The sequence below is a fragment of the Natator depressus genome, chromosome 9, assembly GCF_965152275.1.
Source record: "Natator depressus isolate rNatDep1 chromosome 9, rNatDep2.hap1, whole genome shotgun sequence".
Classification (NCBI taxonomy): Eukaryota; Metazoa; Chordata; order Testudines; family Cheloniidae; genus Natator; species Natator depressus.
The window spans coordinates 49,191,990-49,216,569 of NC_134242.1; the positions used below are offsets into that span (position 1 = coordinate 49,191,990).

Genomic DNA, 24,580 nt, shown 5'->3' on the forward strand with positions numbered 1-24,580 from the left:
CAGCCTAGCCCAGAGGGGTGTGTCCATTATCTAACACCTCACCTGGGGCAGCTCCCAGCCTGGGGTTCTGCCCCCCGAAAAGGGCACAGGCACAAAGATGGCAGCAGCAACAAGCTGCCCAGGAAAGCTGCCGTAGCAGCTCCCATGTGCAGCGGAGGAATGGAGAAACAATCTGTGGCCACAGCCATGTGCAAATGCCTGCTCGGAGCCATGTGCAAATGAGACAGCTTTACAACCTCCCCAGGCATCAGCTGGCTCAGGAGACGGAGGTACCTAGCCTGCTCTCTCAGGGCCATGCCTGATTCCAGCCCAGGCTGGTAGCATTAGGGGCCTACATAAACGGAGTGGGTGGGATTCTGTCCGCCTCTCACTGTGGGGCGTGTGGCTCAGTGTCCCAGCCTGGAGCCAAGCAGCGAAAGGGCCAGTGCTAGCAGGTGGAGTTGAGGTGTTCAGGGCGCTGTGTGGAGAGGCTGGCACTGTGCCAGGGCAGTAGATGAAGGGGCAGTGGCATCTCTAGGCTGACAGTCCAACCAGGGTAAATCGTGAGGCAATGGCAGGTGTGGTGGCAGCAGGGCATTTTCGGGGAGTCACTCATCTCTGGCTCTTGTCTGTAAAGGCTGCAAGGCCTTCATGGAGCATGGAGCCCTAGGCCAGTGGTTCCCATGAGAAGAACACACGCTGCCTTAGCCTATGGCTGAGGCTCTTCCCGGGGATCTCTCGGCTTGAGGCAGATGGTGCTTCCTCCTGAGGCTTTGTCCTGCAGCCTGATAAGCAGGCAGAGGTGGTTTCAGCCCCCAGTCTGAGTTAGAGCCCTGGCCAACCAGATCTCTAAACTGCTAGCTCCGTACTCATCCCGGGACCGGGCTAGCACTGGGGGAAGGGGCTCAGGGTCAGAGAGAGTCTGGCGATGAACCACTCTCAGGGACAAAGCCCAGGAGCGTAAGCACAAAGCCATGCTCCCCGCTGGGGCCGACTCTCGAGGAGGCCAGCACTACAGACCCTGCTCTGGAGGGGACCCCAGGGCTGCACAGTGGGGTGGTGGGGAGGGGCCGCCAGGCTCCCCACCCATGAGCCTCCTGTGGAGGAGCTGGGCTGGAATTGCCTTGCTGCCCACACATGCAGAGCAGCAACACAAGGGACCCACTGCTCTTCTTGTGGCTCTCTGCATGCTCATCAGGAGCACCTGGCGCCGCACTGCATCGGCCATCCCTCCCTCACAGCAGCCGTACCGGTGTGCCCCTTGCAGGGGAAAGGCCCCCACCACTCTGCACCCCGGTACAAGGAAGGTGCTGCCAAGTGTCCTAGACCTGCCCTTTAAAAGGCTCAGTTCATCACCCCCCTTCCTCACTGAGCACACATGGGGAGACAGGTAAATGCACCATGGGCCACCTGGTGGAAGTGGGACAGAGGGGAATTCTCGGGGGCTAAAGGAAAACCACAGTCCCTGCTGCTTCCTCCTGACGGTTGGGTTTAAATCCTGGGGGCTCGGCTTTGTCACGTCATGTGCAGTGAGAGTGCGCTGCCAAGCCTCTGGGTGCTGGGGACTGGAACAGCTCTGGCACCAAGGCCTGCGGAGACACAGGAGAGTTGCCCAGGCCATGCCGTGCTGTGGGGGGAGCCCTGCACGGGCGCCGATGTGCTGGCTTTTGCAGAGGAAAGTGGGAACGGACTCGGAAAAGGACTCAACGTTTCCCTGCAGGCGTCTGGATTCCACAGCCTCATTTCCAGCGACCGCATCACTGCCGCCGGCTGCCAGGAGGGCACTGACCTGGCACGCTCACTGCAATGGCAGAGCAGCACCGGACAGAATCACAGCCAAGAGAGGAACGCGGGGGCCAAGCAGGGCGAGCGGTGCCAGCACGGGCAGAGCGGGCACTTACAGAGTGCTGCTGTGGGAAGGCGCCAATGGGGGAGGCTCCATACAGACCCGAGAGGTATGCCGAGGGGCTCTATGGCAGGAAAGAAAACACAGTCAGTGCGGGTTCCCAGACAGCACGGTCCGTACACACCACGCCTGTGCTACGTCTGGGGGCTGGCTGCTGGGGATCTACCCCCAGCACCTCAGTGTGCACATACACCGGCTTCCCTGCGTCCCCTGCCATTGCGCCTGCCGTACTTTCTAATAAGGGGGTCCCAAGAAGACCGAGAACCAGGCCTGAGGAACAACCAAAAACCCTGCTGAGGCCCCAGGAGAAATGTTGGCCCCCTCCTGCAGGCAAATCACAACTCCAGCGCTGATGTAAATGAGCCCAGCTCCACTGAAACTGATGGAGGAGCATGCAGGCCATGCAAATCTGGAGCGTATCCTGACAACCTCCTGGACGACCCCCATTCAGAGCACGGCTGTGTCTGGTTTCTGCAGCTTTTTAGCCTCAGTGGCTCACCCAGTGGTACGCTGGGGAGGGTTTTCCCCAGTGACGCTCGAATCTCTGGACATTGCTCTACAGGGAGCTCTCTCGCTTTCCTGCTAGCACAATATTTCCACGGAAATACACTAGTCACCCACACCTGGCATATGACAGCGTCCCCCTGGGGAGAGCCAGGCACCACAGGAGGGGTCCCAAGGCTGGAGCCTTGTGGCGAAGTGGAGAACGAGACAAGAGACAAGGAGAGAGAACAGCCAGGGTTGTGCAGGGGCTGGCACCCAGAGTCTGCAAGGTGCTGCCCCATGAACACACCATGACAGCACTCTCTGAACGAGGGATGTACGTGGGGGTAACTGACAAGGGCCTGACCCTGCTCCCACTCAGCTCAGTGGCATGGGACAGCTCAAGCTCAGACCTTGCAGCTGACCTGGAGTGCACAGCTGAGCCATGAGGTGGAGTTATGGCCTGGCTGCTGATGGGATCAGGACTGTAATAAAACGTGTCACCAACTGGTCCAAAGGAGGCAGCAAAAGGCAGGAGGAACCTTAGACTTCGACAAATGGCCCTGAGGAGGGAGCAGGCTGCACTAGCCACCCGGTGCTGCAGAGAGGAGGAAGTTGGGCATGACTGCAACTAGGACAGGGTGAAAACAGCGTGATCTCCAGCACCTGCAGCAATCCCTCCCAGGAGGAAGAGAGTCATGCAGGTAGGTCTAACCCTAGGCACAGTTACACCTTGGGTGACATGAGGAAAGGCCGTGGAACCAGAGAAGGGACCAGGGTTACGGTGTGTGAGAAACTAAGGCCTGCGCTACACTACAGCTGCCTTACATCAACCCAGTCAGTGTCTACACCACAGCCTTGCTCCCGCCCAAGTAAGTGCCCTACCACACCGACATGATAACTCCACCTCCACGAGGGGCGCAGGGTTTATGTGGTGTAGTTAGGGCGGCACAGTGTCTCTGTAGATGTTGCCTTACTTACATCAGCTGTTGTTTGTCAATGTCACAGGTCCACAAGGAAGCTGTGAAACTGACAAGAAAGGCTGGTAGGTTCCCTGTTGCAAACCCCGTGCTGGGCTCACAGCTGGGGCTGTCGCCCCAGGGTGCGTGGGGGCTCCAGCTGTGAACCTGCTACCACCCGGGCTCTCAGCTCCCCGCAGAGCTAACCAGCTGGAACCTGGCCCGGGCTCCTAGTTACCCGCTAGCCACCCATGCTCTGGGCGCAGAGCTCCCCACTGGGAGCCCAGCTGACCCCTGGGGCTCCTGGCTCCCCACTCCCTGCTGGGAGCCAGGCAGACACCTGGGCTCCAGGCACGGAGCTCTGCGCTTGGATCCTGGGCAGCTGCTGGACTCCTGGCGGGGAGCTGAGAGCCGCGGGTGGGGGGAAGCTGGGTCTCGGCAAGGAGCTCCGTGTGGAGCTGTGAGCTCAGGCTCTGAGCCCCCATGCTACCCCTCTTAAGTTGGTGGAAGCCTGCCCGGTCAGGACACGCACCACTGACAGCAGGGTAGCATGGATATGAAAAACAGCAGTAATCACTGTGCGGGCTGTAAATTGAACTAACATAGGTCGACTTAATTTTGTAGTGTAGACAAGTTCTGAGTGTGAATCTCCAATTGATGCAGCAGAGCTGGGGCGTAGCAGGATGGCTGGGATTACAGAGCTTTGTGTGTGAAGGCAGCAAGGCAACCATGCTGTGCTCAGCACTGGCTCCTATCCTCTCTGTTCCTGTCACACTCAGCTCCCCTGGGCCTCAGGCCCAGCCCTCAGCTCCGCGTGGGCCTCCTGTGCGGGCTGGGTGTTGGGTGTGCACTCATGGGGGGTCAGTCTGGTCCCTCGGCTAGTACGTTTCACCCCTGCCCCTACCCGGTCTGGTCTGTGTAGACTGCAGCCTTTTCTGGAGAGGGACTGTCCATCCAGTGCCAGGTACAAAGGGCCTGGGACCATGAGGCACTACTGCAAGCCACAGAACATGCTCTACAGAGGGGAAACTGAGGTACAGAGGTGAAGCGACTTGCCTACGGTCACCAAGCAGGTGAGTGGCAGAGCCAGGACCAGAACCAGGTCTCCTGATTTCCAAGCCACTGTCCTACCCACCAGGCCACATGGCCGGCCGCCACACCATCCTCCGCACTCACACCTGTAAACACACACACAGAACAAAAATAGCAGAGGGGCCTGCTGTCCACCAAGGGTCTGTCTCCAAACATTCAACAGACAAACAGTATCCGAACAAAGCCCGTAGCCATTCTCAGTGCATTCACCTTCCCGGGGGAAGCCGTTAGAGCTTGAATAGTTTGGAGGCACAAGAAACTGACGACTTGATGTGTGCACGTATTGATGAATACAAGACGTGTATCCCCACCGAACAGTGCTTTTGTGGGAGACCCGCACAGCTCTGCTAAGACATCCTCGCGTTATGTATTTCATTAAGTCCATTTTTGCAATACCCTCAACAGAAACATTGCACAGCTCGGTGGGGCTTTTGCTGATCTGCAGCAGCCTCAGATAGCATCACCTGATATTACTGTGTGCGACTGACACAGGTGTCTGCGCTGCCTGCCGTACCAATGGCTAGTGCAAGAAGTCTCTGCTGGAACACCAGGAGTGCCTGGGCCTCCAGGAGCAAAGACTGCAAACAAAAATGGCTTCTCCATGTCCTGGCTTATTAGAAGGGATTTAAAGCCACCAAGTGAAACATCTAAACCTTGATTCCATGAGCATTAATTCCCTTCAACTTTTCAGTCACCCAAGCATCTCCAAGCAGGCATATTTGATATCAAAGTGCACATGGATGTATTATTTGGCCTTAATTTGCAATAGGATTTCCACAGAGGACCGTCTCCCTTTCGGTTGACTGAACTTTATACAACAGATGTTTGCAAATCACCTTACAAAGGTTTTGATAAAAAAAAAACCAAACAGAGCCCAGTTCGTTGGGCAGCAGGGTGAATTTTGCATGTTTTAGCCCTTTTTCTAAAACAGCGTGCATCAGATCTTCGGGGGGCTGATCACGAGCAGCTGTCACCTCGCTCATCGCAGGAGATCTGCGGGATACAGCCAGGCGTTTGTAGCTCTTTCACGTCTGCTATGACTGTACAGAGCGACACAAGTGACAGACTCAAAATGCACAGCGACTAACGACGCTAGCTGCTTGTAGGGCAATGGGCCCATTTCTCTGGGCGGATGGAGGCAGAACTGTACCCCTCAGATGGGAATGCACATGTATAGCACTAACATACAAGTCTGCATCTCCCCATCCCCCCCGCACACACCACCCATGCACACACATGCACCCTCTGCTTCCCAGGAGAGCTCTCCTGAGTGGTACATTCTTTCAATACTATGCCCTGTCTCTAATTTCACTCCATTCCCCACCTGTTGTGCATATACATCTATAGGTCGTGTAACCTATAGGTATCAGAATGGGAACAGGGCTATCTACCCTTCCTCCCCCCTTTGCCCAAGAAACAGAAGGGAAGGAAGTAGCTTAGTGTGAGACCTCTCCACTCGTGGTTAGGCTGACAAGGAGAGGGCAGGGAGCCAACACTTGGCCTGGAGCACTTTTTATATTTGGCATAATAAATTATTTAATTTTTCCTCTAAAAATAAACTGCCAAGTAGCCTTGCTGGGGCTTTGGGGGGTCACAGGAGTTTGCTGGGAATGTACGCTCCTCCCTTATATAATGTGCACGTTCCCGAAGTAATGCACCAGACCTAAGAACATGTGAACATCGACATGCAGTGTTCATGAGGAAAACACACACTCACAAATACACCACGCAGAAAAGCATGGACAGATATACACACGCTGTTTTTGCAGTTAACATTTTGTGTCTTTTCTGCACCATCACCTAAATATTTCAACTCTGAATGGTGTAAAACTCACCATCCCTCTCCGATCACTCGGCTACTACAGTTTTTAGAAAAACTAAAGAAGTAAATAGACTTGTTCTCAGCTCCAAATAGTTACAGCAGCTGAACTGAAATGGTGACATGGAGTGTTAGATATGCTGTCAATCAGGGGTTTATCTGCAGGAGTTAAAAGCCAGCTCTGTGATTTCCTGTGGTGCTATCCAAAAATCAAGAAGGTATGAAATAATCACTCCATATCAGCAAATCAAGCTGATCGTACAATCCTCTCAACATGTTCTATCTATGCATCTCTGTCCACCTACTGTGCAGGCAGACTAGGAAGAACACAGCTCAGAACACACAGTCACATAACATATACGGCTCTGAGCTCTCTATCCACTTTCACAAATGGACGCCAAGGTAGTTGTCCCAACTCTGGACACACAGGCGCAGAGAGTGAAGTGTCCACTCCAAGGCGTGGCTGGCACCTGTCTGCCTGGGCCCAGGCAGTCCCAGCAGTGGCACAGCCAGGGGCTGGTTTTGAAAACTGGTCCGATTGGGTTGGTTTTGCCTCGCGCCTCCAGAGAGTGCAGCGGTGGTGCGTGCCGTCACAATCCCACCTCTGAAAGGCACTGCTGCACCGTTAATGGGGCAACGCCAGCATGGCTGGTTAAAAAATGATCCCACTCGTTTTGAAACGATCAAGTAATAAATACGGTTCCCATGAACTGACATCAAAGTTGTCTGACACCCGACAAACGCACAGCCCTCCTCCAGGATGAAACTATTACTCAGCATTACTCACACTAGCTATGTCTGTTTTATGACATTTCATCCACTTCCAAGCCAAGGGCTGCTCTGCATGCCTGCAGGAGCCTTTCCCAGGTCTCTCTCGCTGCCCCCTCAAAGAGCCTCGCCCTGCTTTCTGAGAATCACCCTGCATGGGCTCTATTGGGGTACTCAGATCCCTGCTTAGCCAGAGCTAGGATGGGCACGGCCAGGCGGGCTGTGTCTGAGGTAACCCACCCCAAGTAATTCAGGCTTTTACAGAGGACAGCGCACTTGGAGTTGCACCAGAAATGGGTTGGGAGGCAGTGCAGAGTGAACAGCGCAGAAGTCCTGTGTCTGTCAGCCCAGCCCACTTGAGAGCTGGCCGCAGCACATGAAGCTTCTGACTGACCTTCAGCTGTAGAGTGTGTTACACCAGGAGAGCATGGAAGAGCCAAAGTCACAGCTGAAGCCTGCCCCTAACAGGCCATCCCAGATAAAGGACCCCACCCCCAACCCCTGGGGTAGCGTGCCCAGTGGGAGTTCCGGAGCAGCGATGGACACACACCGACAAAGACTGTGAACACCCCTCACAAAGAGGAGGAAAGATTCACAATCTTCTTCATAGAACCACCGAAATGCAGGGCTGGAAGGGACCTCGAGAGGTCATTAATTCCAGCCCCCTGCGCTGAGACGGGACCAAGTAAACCTAGATCATCCCTGACAGATGTTTGTGCAACCGGTTCTTAAACACCTCCAGTGATGGGGATTCCACAACCTCCCTTGGAAGCCTGTTCCGGAGCTCAACTACCCTTATAGGTAGAAAGTTTTTCTTCATATCTAACCTAAATCTCCATTGCTGCAGATGAACTTCTTGTCCTACCTTCAGTGGACACGGAGATCAACTGATCGCTTTATAACAGCCCTTAACGTATTTGAAGACTATCAGGTCCCCCCTCAGTCTTCTTTTCTCAAGACTAAATATGCCCAGTGTTTTTAACCTTTCCTCATAGGTCAGGTTTTCTAAATCTTTGATCATTTTTGTTGCTCCCCTCTGGACTTTCTCCAATTTGTCCATGTCTTTCCTGAAGCGTAGCGTCCAGAATTGGATACGCTACTGCAGCTGGGGCCTCACCAGTGCCAAGAAGAGCAGTACTATCTCGTCCTATGTCTTACACAGGAGATGCCTGTCAATACACCTCAGATTGATAGTAGCTTCTTTCGCAGCTGCATCACACTGTTGACTAGAACCCCAGATCCTTTTCAGCAGCACTGACATCTAGCCAGTTAGTCCCCATTTTGTACTTGTGCGTTTGATTTTTCCCTCCTAAGTGTCATACTCTGTACTTGTCTTTATTGAATTCCATCTGTTTGAATTCAGACCAATTCTCCAATTTGGCAAAGTCGTTTTGAATTCTAATCCTGTCCTCCAAAGTGCTGGCAGCCCCTGCCTCCGTGGTGTCACCCCCAAATTTTATAAGCACTCTCTCCACTTCATTATCCAAGTCATTAATGAAAATATTGAATAGCACTAGACCCAGGACTGAGCCGTACGTGTCTCACTAAATACGCCCTCCCAGTCTGACAGCACACCATTAATAACTACTCTTTGAGTAGGTCTTTCAACCAGCTGTGCACCCACCTTTATAGGAATTCCATCTAGACCCCATTTCCCTAGTTGGCTTATAGGAACGTTATGTGGGACTGTGTCAAAGCCTTACTAAAAATCAAGCTCTCTCATGGCTACTGCTCCTGCCTATGCACTCAGCCAGTAAACCTGCTCTGCTCCTACCCAGCTGCACCATCTCTGTCTGGGATGAGCTTTCACCCAGGAACCTTGCTCACTCAGGCACTAGGAAAGCAAGCTGGCCCCAGAACCTGGCTTCACACGGAGCTGAGAATCACCAGCTGGCCAGGTCTCAGTCTACAGTGAGATGGGTAGAGATGAGGGAATCCAGAGGGTGCTGGATTTGGCTCATCACTACCTCCTTTAACTGTTCCATAGCCCAAATCCTGGCCTTGTTACGGTTTTTAATTCCCACTGACTTCTGCCTAAGCAGCTGCTGAGTATGGACACCAGGTCTGGGCATTATGTAAAAGTGTCTGATGTGAACGCAAAGTGTGCTTATTCCAGGGTTTGCAGGGGTGTGTGCGGAGCCTGGGACCACCCACCAACAATACATGCTGTTCTACAAGCTTGTCACCCGCACACATGCAGGTGTGCAGACCCCAGCCCCGCCCCATTCCATGGGCCAGCTGGGCAGGGGAGCATGCTCTGCACCCCTGAAGTGGGGAAGCACAAGGTGCATTGCTCCTGCTGGCGCAGTGCAGAGATTTAAAACCACAGCAAGCCCTTAAAGGAAAAAAATACTTACAAAAGTACTGACCTAGGCCTAACTGGGAGTGATTATACACAAGTCTATACAGTGCTGGGGCGCTGCTTCTCCTTTCTGCATACCCAGCCCCAAAAATAGCACGTGAGGCCCCATCCTGATGGGAGCACCAAATCTCCACAGGCTGAGGAAAGGTGCAGGCGCCTGAAGAGCTCAAACTCCAGCAAGACGCAGGATCTCCCTGGTGCTGGGGTATAAACAAATCCCCCCAAAACCATCAAGAAAAAGCAGTGCTCTTATACAAGAGTGTATACGGGACACCTCCTGCCAAAGCCACGTCTGTCCTCAATAGAGGGTTAGCATGAGAGTGTTTCCTCCTAACCCCACTGAGCTGGGGGCCACACCCAGCACGTGCGCGCACACACATGCACACACACACAGAGGCTTGGCCTGCCAGGTACTCACCGCAAAGGGGTTGTAGGAGGCAGCTGCAGCTCCGCGGGCCCCTGCTGCAGAGGGCAGCATGGACAGCCCAGTGGAGAAGATCCCCAGTGCGCTGAGGTTCAGCCCTGGGATCAAGTTGGCTTGTTGCTAGAAATGCAAAACACAGAGAGGTGGGAAACATGGAACAAACGCGGGGGGGGGGGGGGGACGGACGGGGGGACGACCACATGTGCCCAAGTGCCCAATGACTCCTACACGTCCGCCCAGAGAGCTCGATCCAGTGGGTCCCATTCCACATCAGCCCCCATGACGGGCAGAACGACCTGCAAACACCCCAGAGCCAACTTCGCCTGCTCCCACTGGGCTAACTCTGGCTCTGGCCCTGACACTTTGAGGTCTCTACTGGGAGAGTGGGAGCAGCAGGAAGGGGGCGCTTACGTTGACAGCGACAATGTCATTCTCATAGGCCTCTCGCAACTTCTTCATGATCTCCACTTCGGCATTGGAGCAGGCCTCGATGTTGCCCTTCACCGTGATGGTCCGTTCAGGGTTATAAATGGTTAAATCCTGTAAACTAAGCAGTTACGGACAGGTGAACTTGCTGTCATCAAGGCAACAGAAAAGCAAGCCGCCATCACCCTCCAGCTGAGAGCAGGGAACCTTCTCCTTGGAGCAGCCAGGAAAACCCAGGGCTGCAGATTATCCCCCACCAGCCAGCCACTTCCACTGGCCATTGTGCAGGGGAGCATAGCCTGAATGTCCTGTTTCCATTCCAGACCTTCCGAACACGGCTCGCTTTACTGGCACCCATGCCTTCACCAGTGCCGGGCTGGGTGGAGCACCCCTGCCTGTGTCTGTGCACCTTTGGAGGAGTCCTACGCTGGCTCCACATGGTCACGTTCACAGCACGTACCCTGAGGGCTGGCCTCAGCAGCTCCCCTGACGCTCACCTCCCACAGCCAGAGAGCAAGGAGCCCGGGTTTGGGCCATGCAGTAGCTCTCCGGGCTGGAGGTGGGTCGTCCTCCTCTGCCAGGATATCACAACTTACGGAGAGATGGTGATCTTGGTCCCTGTGTCTTGCTCAATTTTCTTCAGGTTTCGTCCTTCTTTGCCAATCAGTCTCCCAACTAGACTGTTGTGTGCTAAGATTTTCAAGGGAACTTCTTCGGCGCTAAAAGAAACAAAAGGCGTTTTGGTGGTTTTTCTAAGTTCCTTTTTCCTGTTCTCCTATCACCAGTATGCTCCAAACCGTGGAGTTCTCCTGGCCAGGAACACACACAAAAAGAAAAGAAAAGTAGGACAAAAACATCACATAGACTTTTTTTCATTGCAAAACCCATAGGTTTGTAGAGTCCTTGTCATGTAAAGAATCTGAAATGAGTCCTCTCTGCACTTACAGAAAATCCAGACAAATAGCTCCTCCTGCAGCTAACCGTTTGGGGCAGGAGGGGAATCAAAATAACCCTGCTCAAGAAAAACTGATTGCAACTGGGGCTGGTCGAAAATGGGTTGGTATTTTCCCATGAAAAAATTCAAACTAAACAAAAACAATTTTTCATTTGGTTCAAACTTTAGGCGACTTTTAAATTTTTTCAATGAAACAAGCTGAATTGCTAATATTTGTTTCAAATTGCTGTTTGGAAAAAAGGAAATATCGACTCAAATCTCCAGAACACAGGAAATGGACTCCCATTCCAGCAGGGAGAAGGGGGGAGAAAAAGCAAAGCATTGAAAGCATGGGTCCTAAGGCATTACTTAAAGCCTGAGGCTTTACAGGTGGGCTGGTTTCCTTTACTGTCAGACCAGGCGTGTTCTACTAACCAAAACTGTACCTCAATTAGTTGTGCTGACTAAGCCTTTTAAACACACGAACATATTAAACCAAATCCCCATTCTTTTACATGGGCAACTACCACATTTTCTCTGGACCTCTGGGGATTTATTCTTCAAATCAGCTCGTTACTCTCCATCACTGTCTCCCCCTGCCTGGTGCGTATGGCTGCAGGAATCCTCCTCCTGCGGAGTGCTCTGCGCGGAACACTTACGATTTAGTCTCATCAGCTTCTTTCTGCATGATATCGAGGATCATGCGGCACGCTTCGGAGCACCCTTCGGGGCTGGCGTGGATGGTGATTGGCTTCTCAGCAGCACCGGCATTCTCCTTCCGATGGATGTCTACCCTGCACCAAGAGAATCAGCACAGAGAAACCCCTGAGATCAGACTGACGTCATAACAAGGCACTTCAGTGAAGCATCAAAGAAAGTGCATCTACACTGCTGTCTACAGACAGTACCTCTGAACCAGGAGTCACGCTCACGCTGCTGAAACCAGCTCTGAACCAACTGTCCTGAAGGGACCAAAATTCAGCAAGTGGCTGCAGAACCGTGGAAAACTCACTAGATACACTCACCATTCAGGACAGGTTTGTTTCAAGGTCTGTTAAACTTTTTGCAGGAATCCAGGCCTAAGTTTTGAATGACTGACGGCCCAGATTTGCGTGAACCCAGACTGACTTCTACTAAACATGGGGTTTCAAACAATGTTGGCACTAAACCAGGTTCAACTCAGATTTTGACTTTGTTTGGTTGTACGATTTGGGGTTCATTTGCAAGTGAAAATCAAGGAGAATGAGTGGGTGGGGGGAGCTGAGCCAACACAGATCAGAAAAAAGCCGGTCCCTCAGACGCAGGGCAGAGTTTCCCCGGTTCCAGGAGCTGCCAGTACTGCTACACATTCTTCTCCTCAGCTTCTTCGGGATCCACCAGAACATGGCAGGGCAATGGAGCTCTGCTGCGGCACTATGGGCCTGAGGGCAGGGAGAGACGTCACAGCCGCTGCACAGCACAAGTGGCATGTTAAAAACCAGAAGAGTAAAAGTGAGTGCGTTTCTCTGCACGTGTGCGCGTGTGTCCATCCCAGCTGGAGAGGATGACCCTGCTCTGTGTGCATGGTGGTCTCTTTGTTAGGAAAGGTCTTGTATATTACAGAGGAACAGTCACACTTCGGCAGCATCACACAAGAAAACAATTACATGAAGAGAGGGATTTGGCCTGCACTTTCCAATCAGTTTTGGTACTCTTGAAGATAGCTGTATCTTAATTAGGGCTTTCACCTTCCCACAGCTGATTGTGACATGACAGGAACAGACCGGGGTCCATTTAGCCCAGCTATCCTTCCCCAACAGCAGCTTGTACTGGATGCTTTCGAAGGAGACCAGATATCCCCCTAATGCACCTGGCCATATGTGCAACTCTTGTTCTCTTGGACCCTGGCTGGAGATCAGCTCACACCAGCAGACTGGACTGGGGCTTCACTCCACAGCCTGCATTTTGGGGCTCTAGGAGTGGACCAGGGAGGGCTGTGCTGCAGGGGGAGCCTGGGAAGCATCTGGGCTGCTAGCCAGGGTGCAGCATGCATTGCCCCCACTCCCCACCCCCATGTTGGCTCTGCTCTGCAGGCCAGTGCATGGCTATAGACTGGTCCTCATGCTGTCCTCTCTGGTGTGGATGCTGCTGTTGAGAACACTAGCCTGGAGCAGCTCTTGCGCTGCACTCGGGGGGGGGCAGGAGAGCTGCAGCTGAGTCCTGCTCAGGGGGCGGGATGGGGAAAGTGCCACGCACCCTCTCCACCCACACAGGGCTGATCACAATTTATGACAGACGCTACAAGACGTTCAGTTACTCTGTATAACCCAGGACATTAGTCTCCCTCAAAACACGTCTAATCCTGTTCTGGCTCTTGAGAAGACCAATAATGTAATGATACCCATCATCAGTGAGTCCCAAAGGTTAACCAGATAATTGTATTTCACATTTATGCTGAGTATCGTGATGGATCTGGTCGCAGCATCTTCTCTTATGACTGCCAGGATGAAGCTACAAAGGTTAGCAATCCTCAATGTGTTTCAGAGTGAGCTGAATACCAGCTGGGGTCAAGACATTGGTTTGCCCAAGTAGGTGTATTGTCAGGATTTGCACATTTTCCTCTGATGCTGCTGTCAGAAGTAGGACACCTAGAGGAACTAAATGGATTGTGGATCAGTTCTGGGATGATAATTCCTGTGTCCTGCTATGTCTTCGTGTACAGGGACAGGCGGCAGATGCTGACTGATGAACTTTGTGTTAAACACAAATAGCTTGGGGCAATAACAAACTGGAGAGGGAAAACTGTGAAGAAAATCAGAATGTTACATACATGTTCAGCGTTAGGGAGGCAGATCTGAAAACCCTCACCAGCAGCAGACTCCTTCTTTAAACAACACAAGATTAGAGCAGGGGGAAGGGTTAAAGTCGGATGCACAACATGGGTGCAGCAATCTACTAGCAATTCTCCTATTTCCAGGTAACGTACCCCTGACACAGAGCTCTCCTCTGAAGCCTCTACTTCTCACATCAGGGATTTTATAAAGCACCCTAAAGGCACTGCTCATGAGGGCCTTGCTCACGAGTCCTGGGATCAGCCTCATGCCACTCGGATTTTCTTCCTGATTTGTGTGTTCCTTGCTAGAGCACTGGGCTGAGATGACCTGACTCTTGGCCTGTCTATGCCTGTGGGCCCTGCTCTTGTGCTGTGATGTGTGCCAGCATCGCACTGCAGCAGCAGGGCGTGGTCTTTGAATGCGCACAGCCTGGGAAGAGCCGGCTTCTGGTTCCGGCTGCCGGCAGCGCTCAGGTGTCTGGCCGTTACTATCTTTTCAGATACAACACACGCTCTGATCAGAAGTAGGAGGCCCTGTTACTGACCTCATCCGACAAGAGACTCCCCCTCTCATGGCCCAGTGTGAATGGTTTGGGAACTGTGACCCCAGGCAGGAGACGATCTTGTGACCAGACGCCAATTTAGTTCAAACTAGGGTGTTTAGCCACTGGCTAGCACTGCCTGCGGTACCGAGCTGGCCTGCCCCAGAGGGAGCATGGGAATGGACAGCGTAGCAGAGAGGCACGGCCCCTCCCCTAGCAGCAGGGTGAATGCATGAGGCACCAGCTCCGAGAACTGGGCCACTTATTCCGGTGCCTAATTTCAGGCTCCTGGGTTGGACCGTTCTGGCCAACATACTATAATGGCGTGATGGCCAGTACTGCCGTGCTGTGAGCGCCCTGCTGCCCTGATTGCTACCATCTACTAACCCCTCCTAGACAAGAGACTGAGGCAAGACAGCATTGCATTAATGGCACGGGCAATGACACATTCCTGGCATACAGGCGAGAGCGCTCTAGTGCGCCTAATCTGATCTGGGCAGCTACAGGCCACCCACGGAGTCCTGGGGAAGGAAACACGACCGTTCGCGGTACTTACTTGGACTGGGTTTGCTTAGTGAGGTTCTTTATGGTCAAGCCCTCCTTTCCTATGATCGCACCAACAAACTGCGTGGGGACCAGGATCCGCAGTGGGAAATCGAGCTGTTTGGGCTGTGAGGAGCCCCCCGGGGAGGGGCCCCGCTCCCTGGAGGCACGGCCCCCCCGGCGGGACCGCTGAGGGGGCGGAGGGGAGCTCACCTCTTCATCCGGGATGTAGGAAATCTTGAAGGAATAGTTCTCAAACTGGTGGCCGCTGAGCTTCTCAATTGCTCTGAAAGGCAGAGAAAAGAAGCCGCTGGTTAGGCCTTGCACCAGCTGTGGGTGCCAGGCCTGAGGCACCTTTGCCAGGAGGCGAGCCACCGACCCGACCGGGTGCAGGAGACTGTCCCTGTCCCTGTCCCTATGGACTGGGTAAGTGTCCACGCTGTCTGGACATGGTCCAAGGTCCCTCCTAGAAGCATGGGCATCCCTAGAGCAGAGATCTCATGGCTCCCCAAGCCTGGGTCTTCGCCCCTGTCAGAGACATCCAAATGCCTAACACAATCACAATGTGTCCAAAGGGGTGTGTGTAACCCACTGCCACTTGGCAGGGCTCTGTGCCCCTCGAGGTCATGTCCTCTGCACAGCGCTCTATCCGCCCACCCCTGCTCTGTGCACCTTGAGGGCACGTCCCCCGCCCCTGCGGCGCTCTGAGCCCCCGGAACACTGCGGGGGGGATGAGCCTACTGCACCGTTGGCTAACTGATGGCTGGTGTGATCCCAGCACAGCTGATGGAGCTGCACCGCAGAGGCATTAGTGTGACATTGACTCAGTAGCTCTCTCCCAGTCCCTGCCAGGGCTGCCTGAGTCCCACCCCAGAGTAGAGACGCAGCCTCCCCTTCTCCACTCCTCAGCAAGGGCCCACTCCAGCTCCATCCCAGCCTGGCAGGAGACAGGCAGGCCAGATGGAACTCACACAAGTAGGAATCCTGGCCCAATTCTCCCTCTCCGCGGCTACAGGCGCGCCCTCCACTCCAGCTCTGTAACCCCCAAACACCTCTGGAGACTCCCTAGGCAACAGCCACCTGGCAACTGCGCTTTCCTAAGCCCACCATCTAGCTAGCTGTGCTCTGCCAGCATGCACCTTCCCTGTGGAGCCCTGCCGGACTGCGGAGACGGGACACTGGGAGCCTAGCAGCAAATCAAGTGTCGCCAGTGGCTGGAGCCACCCTGAGCACAACAGCCCTCAGCATACATGGAGGGCACTGGGTTTAATCTTCCTTTTACATACTAAAGCCAGCCCGGCCAGAGGAGCTGATCGGCTCTGCATTCCTGGCCCTCTGCACAGAGGGGGCATAGCCTGTGGGACAGCGTCCAGGACAGGGGCTGCTCTCCCTAACCAGCACAGGCAGGGCCCAGAGCCATGGGGCTGGAAAGGTGCCCAAGCTCCACTTCGCACGTACGCCATAAGGCACTGTATAGAACAGTCCACATCCCAAACCAGACCCCGGTTCAAGGGACAGGTGGGATTTTATGGGGTGCTCCACTCAGACCGCTCTCTGGGGCCAGCCCCCACCCCGCTGACTGCAGTGAGGCAGAGCGAGACCAATGCTGAGCCCCTCTGAAAATCCAGTCCCCACCCAGCTCTTTGTGGGCTGCCTGCAGTTCCTGCTCCTGGAGCTGCGGCAGGTTCTGTGACCAGCGGCACAGAAGTAGGAGAGTGCCGGGGGTGAGGGTGTCTCAGACTAGCTGATGGGGACATGGATCTCTGGGCCAAAGAACTCTCTATCCCACTCTGACCCACTGACAATAACGCTGGCAATTCCCCCAGGCCCAGGGCAAATGGATGGGGGGTTTCCCAGTCGGTTACTGAACTCTGACCCAGAAACAGCTCACTCTTTCGTGCCAGAGAAAACCCGGGGGGGGGGGGGGGAGGAGGGGTTTCCGGTCCTCTTACAATAGCAAGGCTGAAGCAACTGCTCAGGTGCAATGCCAATGCCGGGAAGCACTGGGGGATGCTTGTTGAAAGCAGACAAGCAAACAGAACCGCATTGCATTTGCAGAGCAATAGGAGGTGCTGGGGGCTTGTCCACAGCGATGCCAATAGGAATGGAGTTGGGAGCTATTTATTGCCCCCACTGTGCACCGAGAGCTTGCTACCAGGGAGGAGCTGAATGATTCGCTCCGGGAACGCTAGGTAACAGACCAGCGTGAGCTGCAACAGAGCAGCCTGCTCAGGGGGAGTGCAAGCCGGATGGGAGATGTCTGACCCTTCCAGAAAGTCCTTGTTCTTCAGGACACAATGAGTTTCTGGGATCTCCAGCATGTGATGGCTTCGGAGTCTCAGCTCATTAAGGGTCCGGCCCTGCTCCCTTTCCCACAATGAGCAGATCACAATGCCACAGATCATCCTGTGGGTTTCATGGAGTGGTGGGAAGGGGGCTGAATCAGGCCCTGGCCTGCAGTGACCACTTGTGTGTGACTGAACTTATAAGCCAATGTGATCTCACCAGCAGGGTGGCTCCCGGATGGGGCCAGCTGAACCATTCGCCCAGGGCAAGTGAAAAACAATGCCAGTGCCGAGGGACTGGCCACCAAGCAACCAGGCACGCAGCCACTGGGTGGGCACAGTGCCCCATGCAGCATAGCACAGGAGGGAACCAGTTAGGGCCAGATTCTGCATGCTGAGCAGTACTTTCCTGGGGGGGGAGGGAGCCCATTGATTTCAGTGACCCCCAGAGCTCCTAGATACGGAGGGACATTTCGAAACACTGCCAGCACCTCCTGCCGGGCTCCCTTCCAAACTGAGCCAATCAGGTGGCTTAGTTTGCTGTATATTTGGCCAAAGTTCTGGCCCTACAGAAGCCAAAGGGAGTTTTGTCATGTTTTGTCAGTTTTGGCGGGGCCAGGATTTCACCCCTGGATGACCCCAACCTTGCAACTGACAACCCCCTTGCTGAGCAAGGGGCAGTGCTAGCTGTTCTGCACCAGGAGCCCTGGGATGGACTCAGGGCTTGTCCACACAGAGACTTCGTGTGTGGCCAGCCAGGGCGTGAATGAACAGCATGCCAGCCTGCTGCACATTAACTGATCATGTGTATCCTGCTAGCGTGCGCGAAAAGATCTGCACACTGCCATACGGCTGATTTATAAAGCATCTGATACGGGGCCCAACAAAAATCACCCTCTCCGATTCATTCAAATCACCTTGGACTGTCAGCAGGAATGAAAACTAGTGAAAGCGTCCTAAAGAAAACTGGGTTTTAGCCGACAGCTTCATTAATGATCTAGAGGAAGGAGCAAACTCAGTTTATATGAAATTATGAGAATAGAAAAATAAAATCAGGAGGCCTAACGAGACAGGACGAATTGACAGAGCGGGAACAGCATGAACAGAATCTGGAAAAATGCAAATCTGAACATCTAGGAGAAATAATTTGGGAAAAATGAGGCTGAATTTCAAGGAAAATCTTCCTGAGAGCAAGATCAGTAACCACTACGGGATCAGCGACACCCTCCTCACGGGGCACATCCCAAACAGGACCTTCAAGACCTAAGTCTTGCCCCTCCCCCGAGGTGAGGGGCAGCTCACCGCTGGCATGTCAGAACACTAGGTCAGTCGCAGGCAAACCCACTATTCGTTACAGGGAAATAAATGAGCCCCGCCGCAGTGAGATGGAGCAACGAAAGGTGCATGCAAGGAAAGGCAGCTGACTCACTGCCTGGAGGGATGAAGAAAGAGAGAGGGTGAAAGGAAGGATGAAAGAGAGCAAGAGTCACTTACACTTTTGCTTCTTCTTTTGTTGCATACGTTACGTTGACAACGGCCGTTTCTGTGTCTGTGTTGACTAAGGGAAAAGCAACACACGCTGGCGTTAGCTTGTGGACGGAGAAGGTCCTCATCACCTTTTCCTGGGTGACAGTTGCTAAGCCTGTCACCTGTTCCTGGCCAGGGGTGGGCTTGATTGCTCTTTACAGTGAGAGGCTGGGAGGGATGCTATTCCCCTGGGCTGGATGCCTGTGATGGTGGGCTTGGCTAATCTTTGCTCATGGCTGACCTGTGGATACTAAGTTCAGGAGTAGCTGGGTGTGGGCCTGGCCTGCGTACCAGCCAGGTCACACTGGGGTGCGTGTCGCTCTGTCTGGCTGTGGGCAGAGGTGAATGAGTGCCCACTGTTAACTGTGATGAGAGCTCCAAACTCATTTTCTTTGTGACCTGGTCAGCAGTTTTTAACCATCATCTCTAGGTGCCACACCAATGATTTAATGTCCTCAGCCCGTTACGCTGGTAAATACTTCTGCTCTTTGATGGGGCTGAAGAACACCTGCGTCCAGGGGAGGATGAGCATCCATGCATGGTTAATGCAGGGCTCTGCCTACTGCTGCAGGCTAACAGAAGGGACTGCCTCTCTCCAGGAGTTCTTGGAGACATCTCTCTAGCCCAGCTTCGCCCCATGGCCAGGACGTTTTGTATAGACACTAAATTGCTAAAGGGACCTTTTTTATTTCCTACCATGGGTGAGCCAGGCAGTCCAGCCCTTTGATCACTGCTATCCAGGCCGGCAGGTGCTGGCTCTGTGCTGCGTGACACAGCTGAGAAGAGCTGAGCATAGCTAAGTGAAGTGGCCCAGAGAACAACAGAAAAACAAGATGCCCCTGGTTGGTGTCCGGTGGCATTACCAGGAGCCCAAGTGCCCCCCATGCTGGCTCTGAGCAACTAGCGAATGGCTGCTTAAGGCTCTCTCTCATGCGCCCAGGGGAAGATTCACATTCTTGGTAGTGCGGGGGCTCAGCCTGGGATTCCTAGTGGACTGCAGTAATGCTAGAGGGCCATCTCTACCCTTTGGGAGAGAAGCGAAGCTCTTATCTGAATCAACAGCAGTTGCTGGGAGCTAGGAAGGGCCTCTCCTGGGCGCTGCCTGGCATGGACCTGCTGGGGTGCTGGGGAGGGTGCTTGGCCAAGCTTCTCTGCTGTGTGGCTGCCTGTGCCCCTTCCCTTCATGTCCTGTGCTGTCTGGGGACCTGACCCTCTGCCCCCACACCTCAAGAAACATCCCAGGGCTTTCCCCAGCCCTCTCCCCTGTCCGGGCGGGATCAATCAGGAAGGTCAGTCTGTGCTAGCCTAGTCACTGCCATCACCCTTTACCCTATGCTTTACCCTACGGTTTCACAGCCTCGTGGGAGCAGCACCCTGCAACGGCTGGAGAGATGGGAGTCTTGGGTTCTAATCCAGCCTAGGCCACTGATTTGCTGTGGGATCTTAGGCAAGTCACTTAGATGATCCATGCCTGGGTTTCTCCGCCTGAGCATCAGACTTCCCTAATTCGCAGAACTATTGCAATGGCTAACAGAGGCTCAATGTATCTCAGAGAAAAGGCAGTAGACAAAGGCCAAGCACTGTTACTGTTACACAGTTACAGCACCCCCTGGTGGCAGGGGTGGGCAAACTTTTTGTCTCGAGGGCCACATCTGGGAATAGAAATTGTTTGGCTGGCCATGAATGCTCACAAAATTGGGGTTGCGGCGCGGGCTCGGGTTGGGGGCGCGGGCTCTGGGGTGTGGCCAGAAATGAGGACTTCGGGGTGCGGGAGGGGGTTCTGGGTTGCGGCAGGGGTGCAGGCTCTGGGGTGGGGCTGGAGATGAGAGGTTTGGGGGGCAGGAGGCTGGGATCGAGCGGTTTGAAGAGTGGGAGGGGGAATCAGGGCTGGGGCAGAGGGTTGGGTTGTGGGGAAAGGCTCAGGGGTGCAGGTTCCAAGCAGCGCTTACCTCAAGTGGCTGCTGGAAGCAGCGGCATGTCCCCGCTCTGGCTCCTATGCGGAGATGCGGCTCTGCATGCTGCCCCATCCGCAAGCACCGCCTGTGCAGCTCCCATTGGAGTGCCCAAGGGGGCCGTTGGGAATGTGTAGGGGCCGGAGCAGGGCCACGTTGCGGCTTCCGGCAGCCACGTGGTGCGGCCCCCGACCCTGTGCCCCGCCTGGAGCGGGGCCACGTTGCAGCTTCCGGGAGCTGTGTGGTGCGGCCCCTGACCTTACACCCTGGCTGGAGCATGGAAGCAGGGCAAGCACAAGACCCTGCTCCCCAGCGGGAGCTCGCGGGCCGGCTTAAAAAGGCTCGCGGGCCCTAATTTGCCCATCCCTGCTTTAAAGGGTGGTTTATACTCAGAGGCTGATTCCCAAAGCTGCCCAGGGGACCTAGATGCCCTTGAGTGGTTTGAGATACTCAGCCAGAGTGCCCAGTCCTGAAATCCTCTCTCAGGCAAAAATCCCACTGACTTAATTGGGCCATTTATCCTGTGGCATGAATCTGATCCTGTTCTAGGCTCATCTCAACAGGGAGCCTGGGGGATTTCTCCTGCACAGATCTCTCAGGCGCTGCCAAGAGCTCACACCCGATGCATCACTGATGACACAGAGAGGGGCTCCAGGAAAGCTCTGGTAAACACCTTGTACTCTGAGTACAGAGTACAGAAAAGTCTCATTAAAAATCAGCCATAAAAATACTGCTCCTGTCCACCGTGTGCAACTGCCCCAGGAACGGCCTAGGAGAAAGCTAAGGCACCCTTTTAGTATGCTAACGGGGCTTTTGGGACATGCTCTGGGTAGCTGCTAAGCCCTGCATCCCTGTGGTGCAGTCTTGCAAGATCATGTATGCTTGTGCGCACACGCGTGCGTACTGCCTTGGAGAACGCTTTGCAAATCTCCATCACTTGCTTGAGCACAATGGGGCGCAGCTCTGATGAGTGCAGGACTTTGTTGTGCCCCCAGGACCAGATTCTGGCAGCCTCATGCAGGGGGGAGTAGGACTTTATTCCGCAAACAGACCCAGCAGGACTGCCAGAGAAATGAGGCACTCCTACTCAACAGCAGCTAGTGCTGATGGCAGGATCAGGCCCCAAGCAACCAGTGGACATGGCTTTATCAGATGAGCCCAAGCGTTATCAGCAAAAGCCGAACCACTGCCTGGTCTCAGGCGGGCCTGGGGCCTGCCCTGTGTTGGCAGCCCCGTGCCTGGCAATGTGGATGCACGGAAAGAGGGGCTGGCCGGGTGAGGATAGGTTTGGGGGATCCCTTGGCACTCCAGGTGCTGTCTAGATGGCTTCTGGATTCCAATGGCCTCTTTACTGTGACCTGCACTGCTCCCGAGTCAAAGGGCTGCTGGCCAGTCAGCTCTGGTCTGCATGACAGCCAGAATCCCAGATAACGGGCCTGCAAGGCGGTGTGCCACCATCCCAGCCCCACCCTGCGTGTCCTCCTAAGCGTGTGTGTGTGTGTGTGTGTGTGTGTGTGTGTGTGTGTGTGTGTGTGTGTGTGTGTGTGTGTGTGTGTGTGTGTGTGTGTGTGTGTGTGTGTGTGTGTAACGGACGATGCCACCTACCCATTTCTTACCTTGTTCCACATTCTCTACAGTCCCATACTGAGCTAAAAGTCCATCTAGCACCTGAAAGAGAAAGCATCAAGCAATGCAGGGTGAGTCAGTCTGGAAGGGCTCCCAGGGTTAAAGACTTAGCGATAGGGACCTTCCCCTGTGCATCTGGCTGACCTGGGGAGCAGAGCAGAGCTCCAGCTCTACTGACACAAGACAAGTATCAGAGGGGTAGCCATGTTAGTCTGTATCCATGCATCTGAAGAAGTGGGTTTTTTACCCACAAAAGCTTATGCCCAAATAAATCTGTTAGTCTTTAAGTTGCCACTGGACTCCTCATTGTTTTTACACAAGACAAGTGACTGGCTGCGGACTGTGTCTCCTCAGCCCTTGTCGCCTGAGGTTCAGCACGCCCGGCTGCTGGGCTGGATGGATCAAACCACTTTCTTGGAGGAAGTGCTGACAATGGCTGGGCCTGGCCTTCTGAGTGGGAAAAGACGTCCTTTTCCTAGTGTCAATATACACTGAAGCCCAAATGAACCTGCAGTTGAGTCTCTCGAGCACACTGCCCCTATGGCAGCTATTGCTGGCATCAGAATTTGACTCGGCCACCTCCAGACCTTCTGGGTCACCCTAGCGACCATCGCCACGGCAGGAACAGAGGGGAAACACCACCTCCAAAGAAACCCCGGAAGATGCTGGAGGTGCTTCCCCAAAGCCCATCATGTCAGCTCCATGTGGGGTCTGGCTTTGGCAAGGTGATGGCAAGGAACCCAGGGTGCTCCCCAACATGAGGCACTCCCCAGCCTGGCACCTGGTACCAGGCAGAAGCAGCAGGTGGATTATTTCCACAGGGCAGCTCCTCTCCCGGGACTGCAATGCTGTCACCACCTTGAGGAGATGGGCCATCTTGAGCTATAGCCAAGCCACACCCACACCGTGCACCTCGGGCTAGGAAACACAGTGTCACCGGAATAGCCTTCTGCAAAGGCTGCTTTCTGCTTCCCTCCTCAAGACCCTGGGAAGATGCCACAGGACAAAGGTCAGACTATGCTTGCAGCTCCTGCCCAGCCTCCAACGTTTGTTCAGATGCAACGACAGGGGGACTTTGTAGGAAGAGGGAACCTACTTACCTCCCACTGTAGGTGAGGGGGGATGTTCCGGATCTGAATCTTCCTGCTCCTGTAAAGAAACCAGCACAGATTAGCCCAGACACCACTCCAGCTCCTGGGCTGCCCAGCCAAGTAGCTATGGGGTGCGCGGTACCTCGTGCCTGGGGGGAGACTTTTAGGAAACGCTGCTGAAGCGTTCGGGGGAAAAGAATCACTCCACACCCACTCTGGCCCTGCTCACTGCCCTCTGGCCACAGCGGCTGGGCCCCAACCTGCCTCTCAGAGGAGTCACTTCCTTTGCTGCTGCTGCACAGGGCTTCCCAGACAGCTCTACAGATGAGCCAGAATACCCAGTAGAGCAAACTGCCTCCAGCCAATGGGAGCGCAGAACCGGTGCTCGGGGCGGGGGCAGCGCGCTGAGTCCCAGAGACCCCCCTGCCTAGGAGCTGGATCTGCAGGCTGCTTCCGGGGTGCAGCGCGGAGCCAGGACAGGTAGGGAGCCTGCCTTAGCTTCACAGCACCGCCAAGGTCCCTTTTTGACCAGGAGTTCCGGTCGAAAACTGGACACCTGGTCACCCAGCACGGGTCCAGTGGCAGATACATCCACTCATTCTCACCAGAGGCCCCAGACACAGCTGGAAGAGGCACGGCCCTGGTGTGACCACAAGGGAATATTCCATGATGCTCTGATACAGTCCTAACCTCCATCCCCAGCAGGCCCAGGCAACTGCAGCCGTACCCCCCCAGCCCTGCAGCCGTTCCTCCCCACCACCCCAGCCCCTGCAGCCGGACTCCCTGCCCCGCCAGGCAGTCCCAGGCCCTGCAGTGATGAGAATCGTTTCACTCACACATCCTGTTTTCCCATCTTGCATGCGGCTAGGACAATTTGAAGGGACAGTCCAGTAATTTAGGCGTCTGATATGACCTGCTTTGAAATGGGGTATTTGCACCCATTCCTATTCTGAAGGCTCAGCTCCTGCTAGGTCGGGTCGGGTCGGGTCGGCGCATGATACTGCTTTTCACATCAATATGTATTTCTAGCAAGTTCCCATCCTGGAGAAT

General features: G+C 54.4%; 1 protein-coding gene across 2 annotated transcripts in view; it reads right to left on the reverse strand.

The window, feature by feature from the left end:
* Positions 1–24,580, reverse strand: part of IGF2BP2 (insulin like growth factor 2 mRNA binding protein 2) — a 101,000-nt gene that overhangs the window by 18,444 nt on the left and 57,976 nt on the right. The window contains exons 3-11 of one of the 2 annotated variants that reach the window (XM_074964120.1): positions 23,540–23,588; positions 22,430–22,481; positions 18,829–18,892; positions 15,063–15,335; positions 11,812–11,946; positions 10,815–10,937; positions 10,204–10,339; positions 9,787–9,912; positions 1,881–1,949 (exon numbers count right to left, since the gene is read on the reverse strand). In XM_074964120.1, the coding sequence (XP_074820221.1) occupies positions 1,881–1,949; positions 9,787–9,912; positions 10,204–10,339; positions 10,815–10,937; positions 11,812–11,946; positions 15,063–15,335; positions 18,829–18,892; positions 22,430–22,481; positions 23,540–23,588 (1,027 nt within the window). The remainder of the gene's footprint in view (positions 1–1,880; positions 1,950–9,786; positions 9,913–10,203; positions 10,340–10,814; positions 10,938–11,811; positions 11,947–15,062; positions 15,336–18,828; positions 18,893–22,429; positions 22,482–23,539; positions 23,589–24,580) is intronic. The other variant, XM_074964121.1, reaches the window with a different exon arrangement.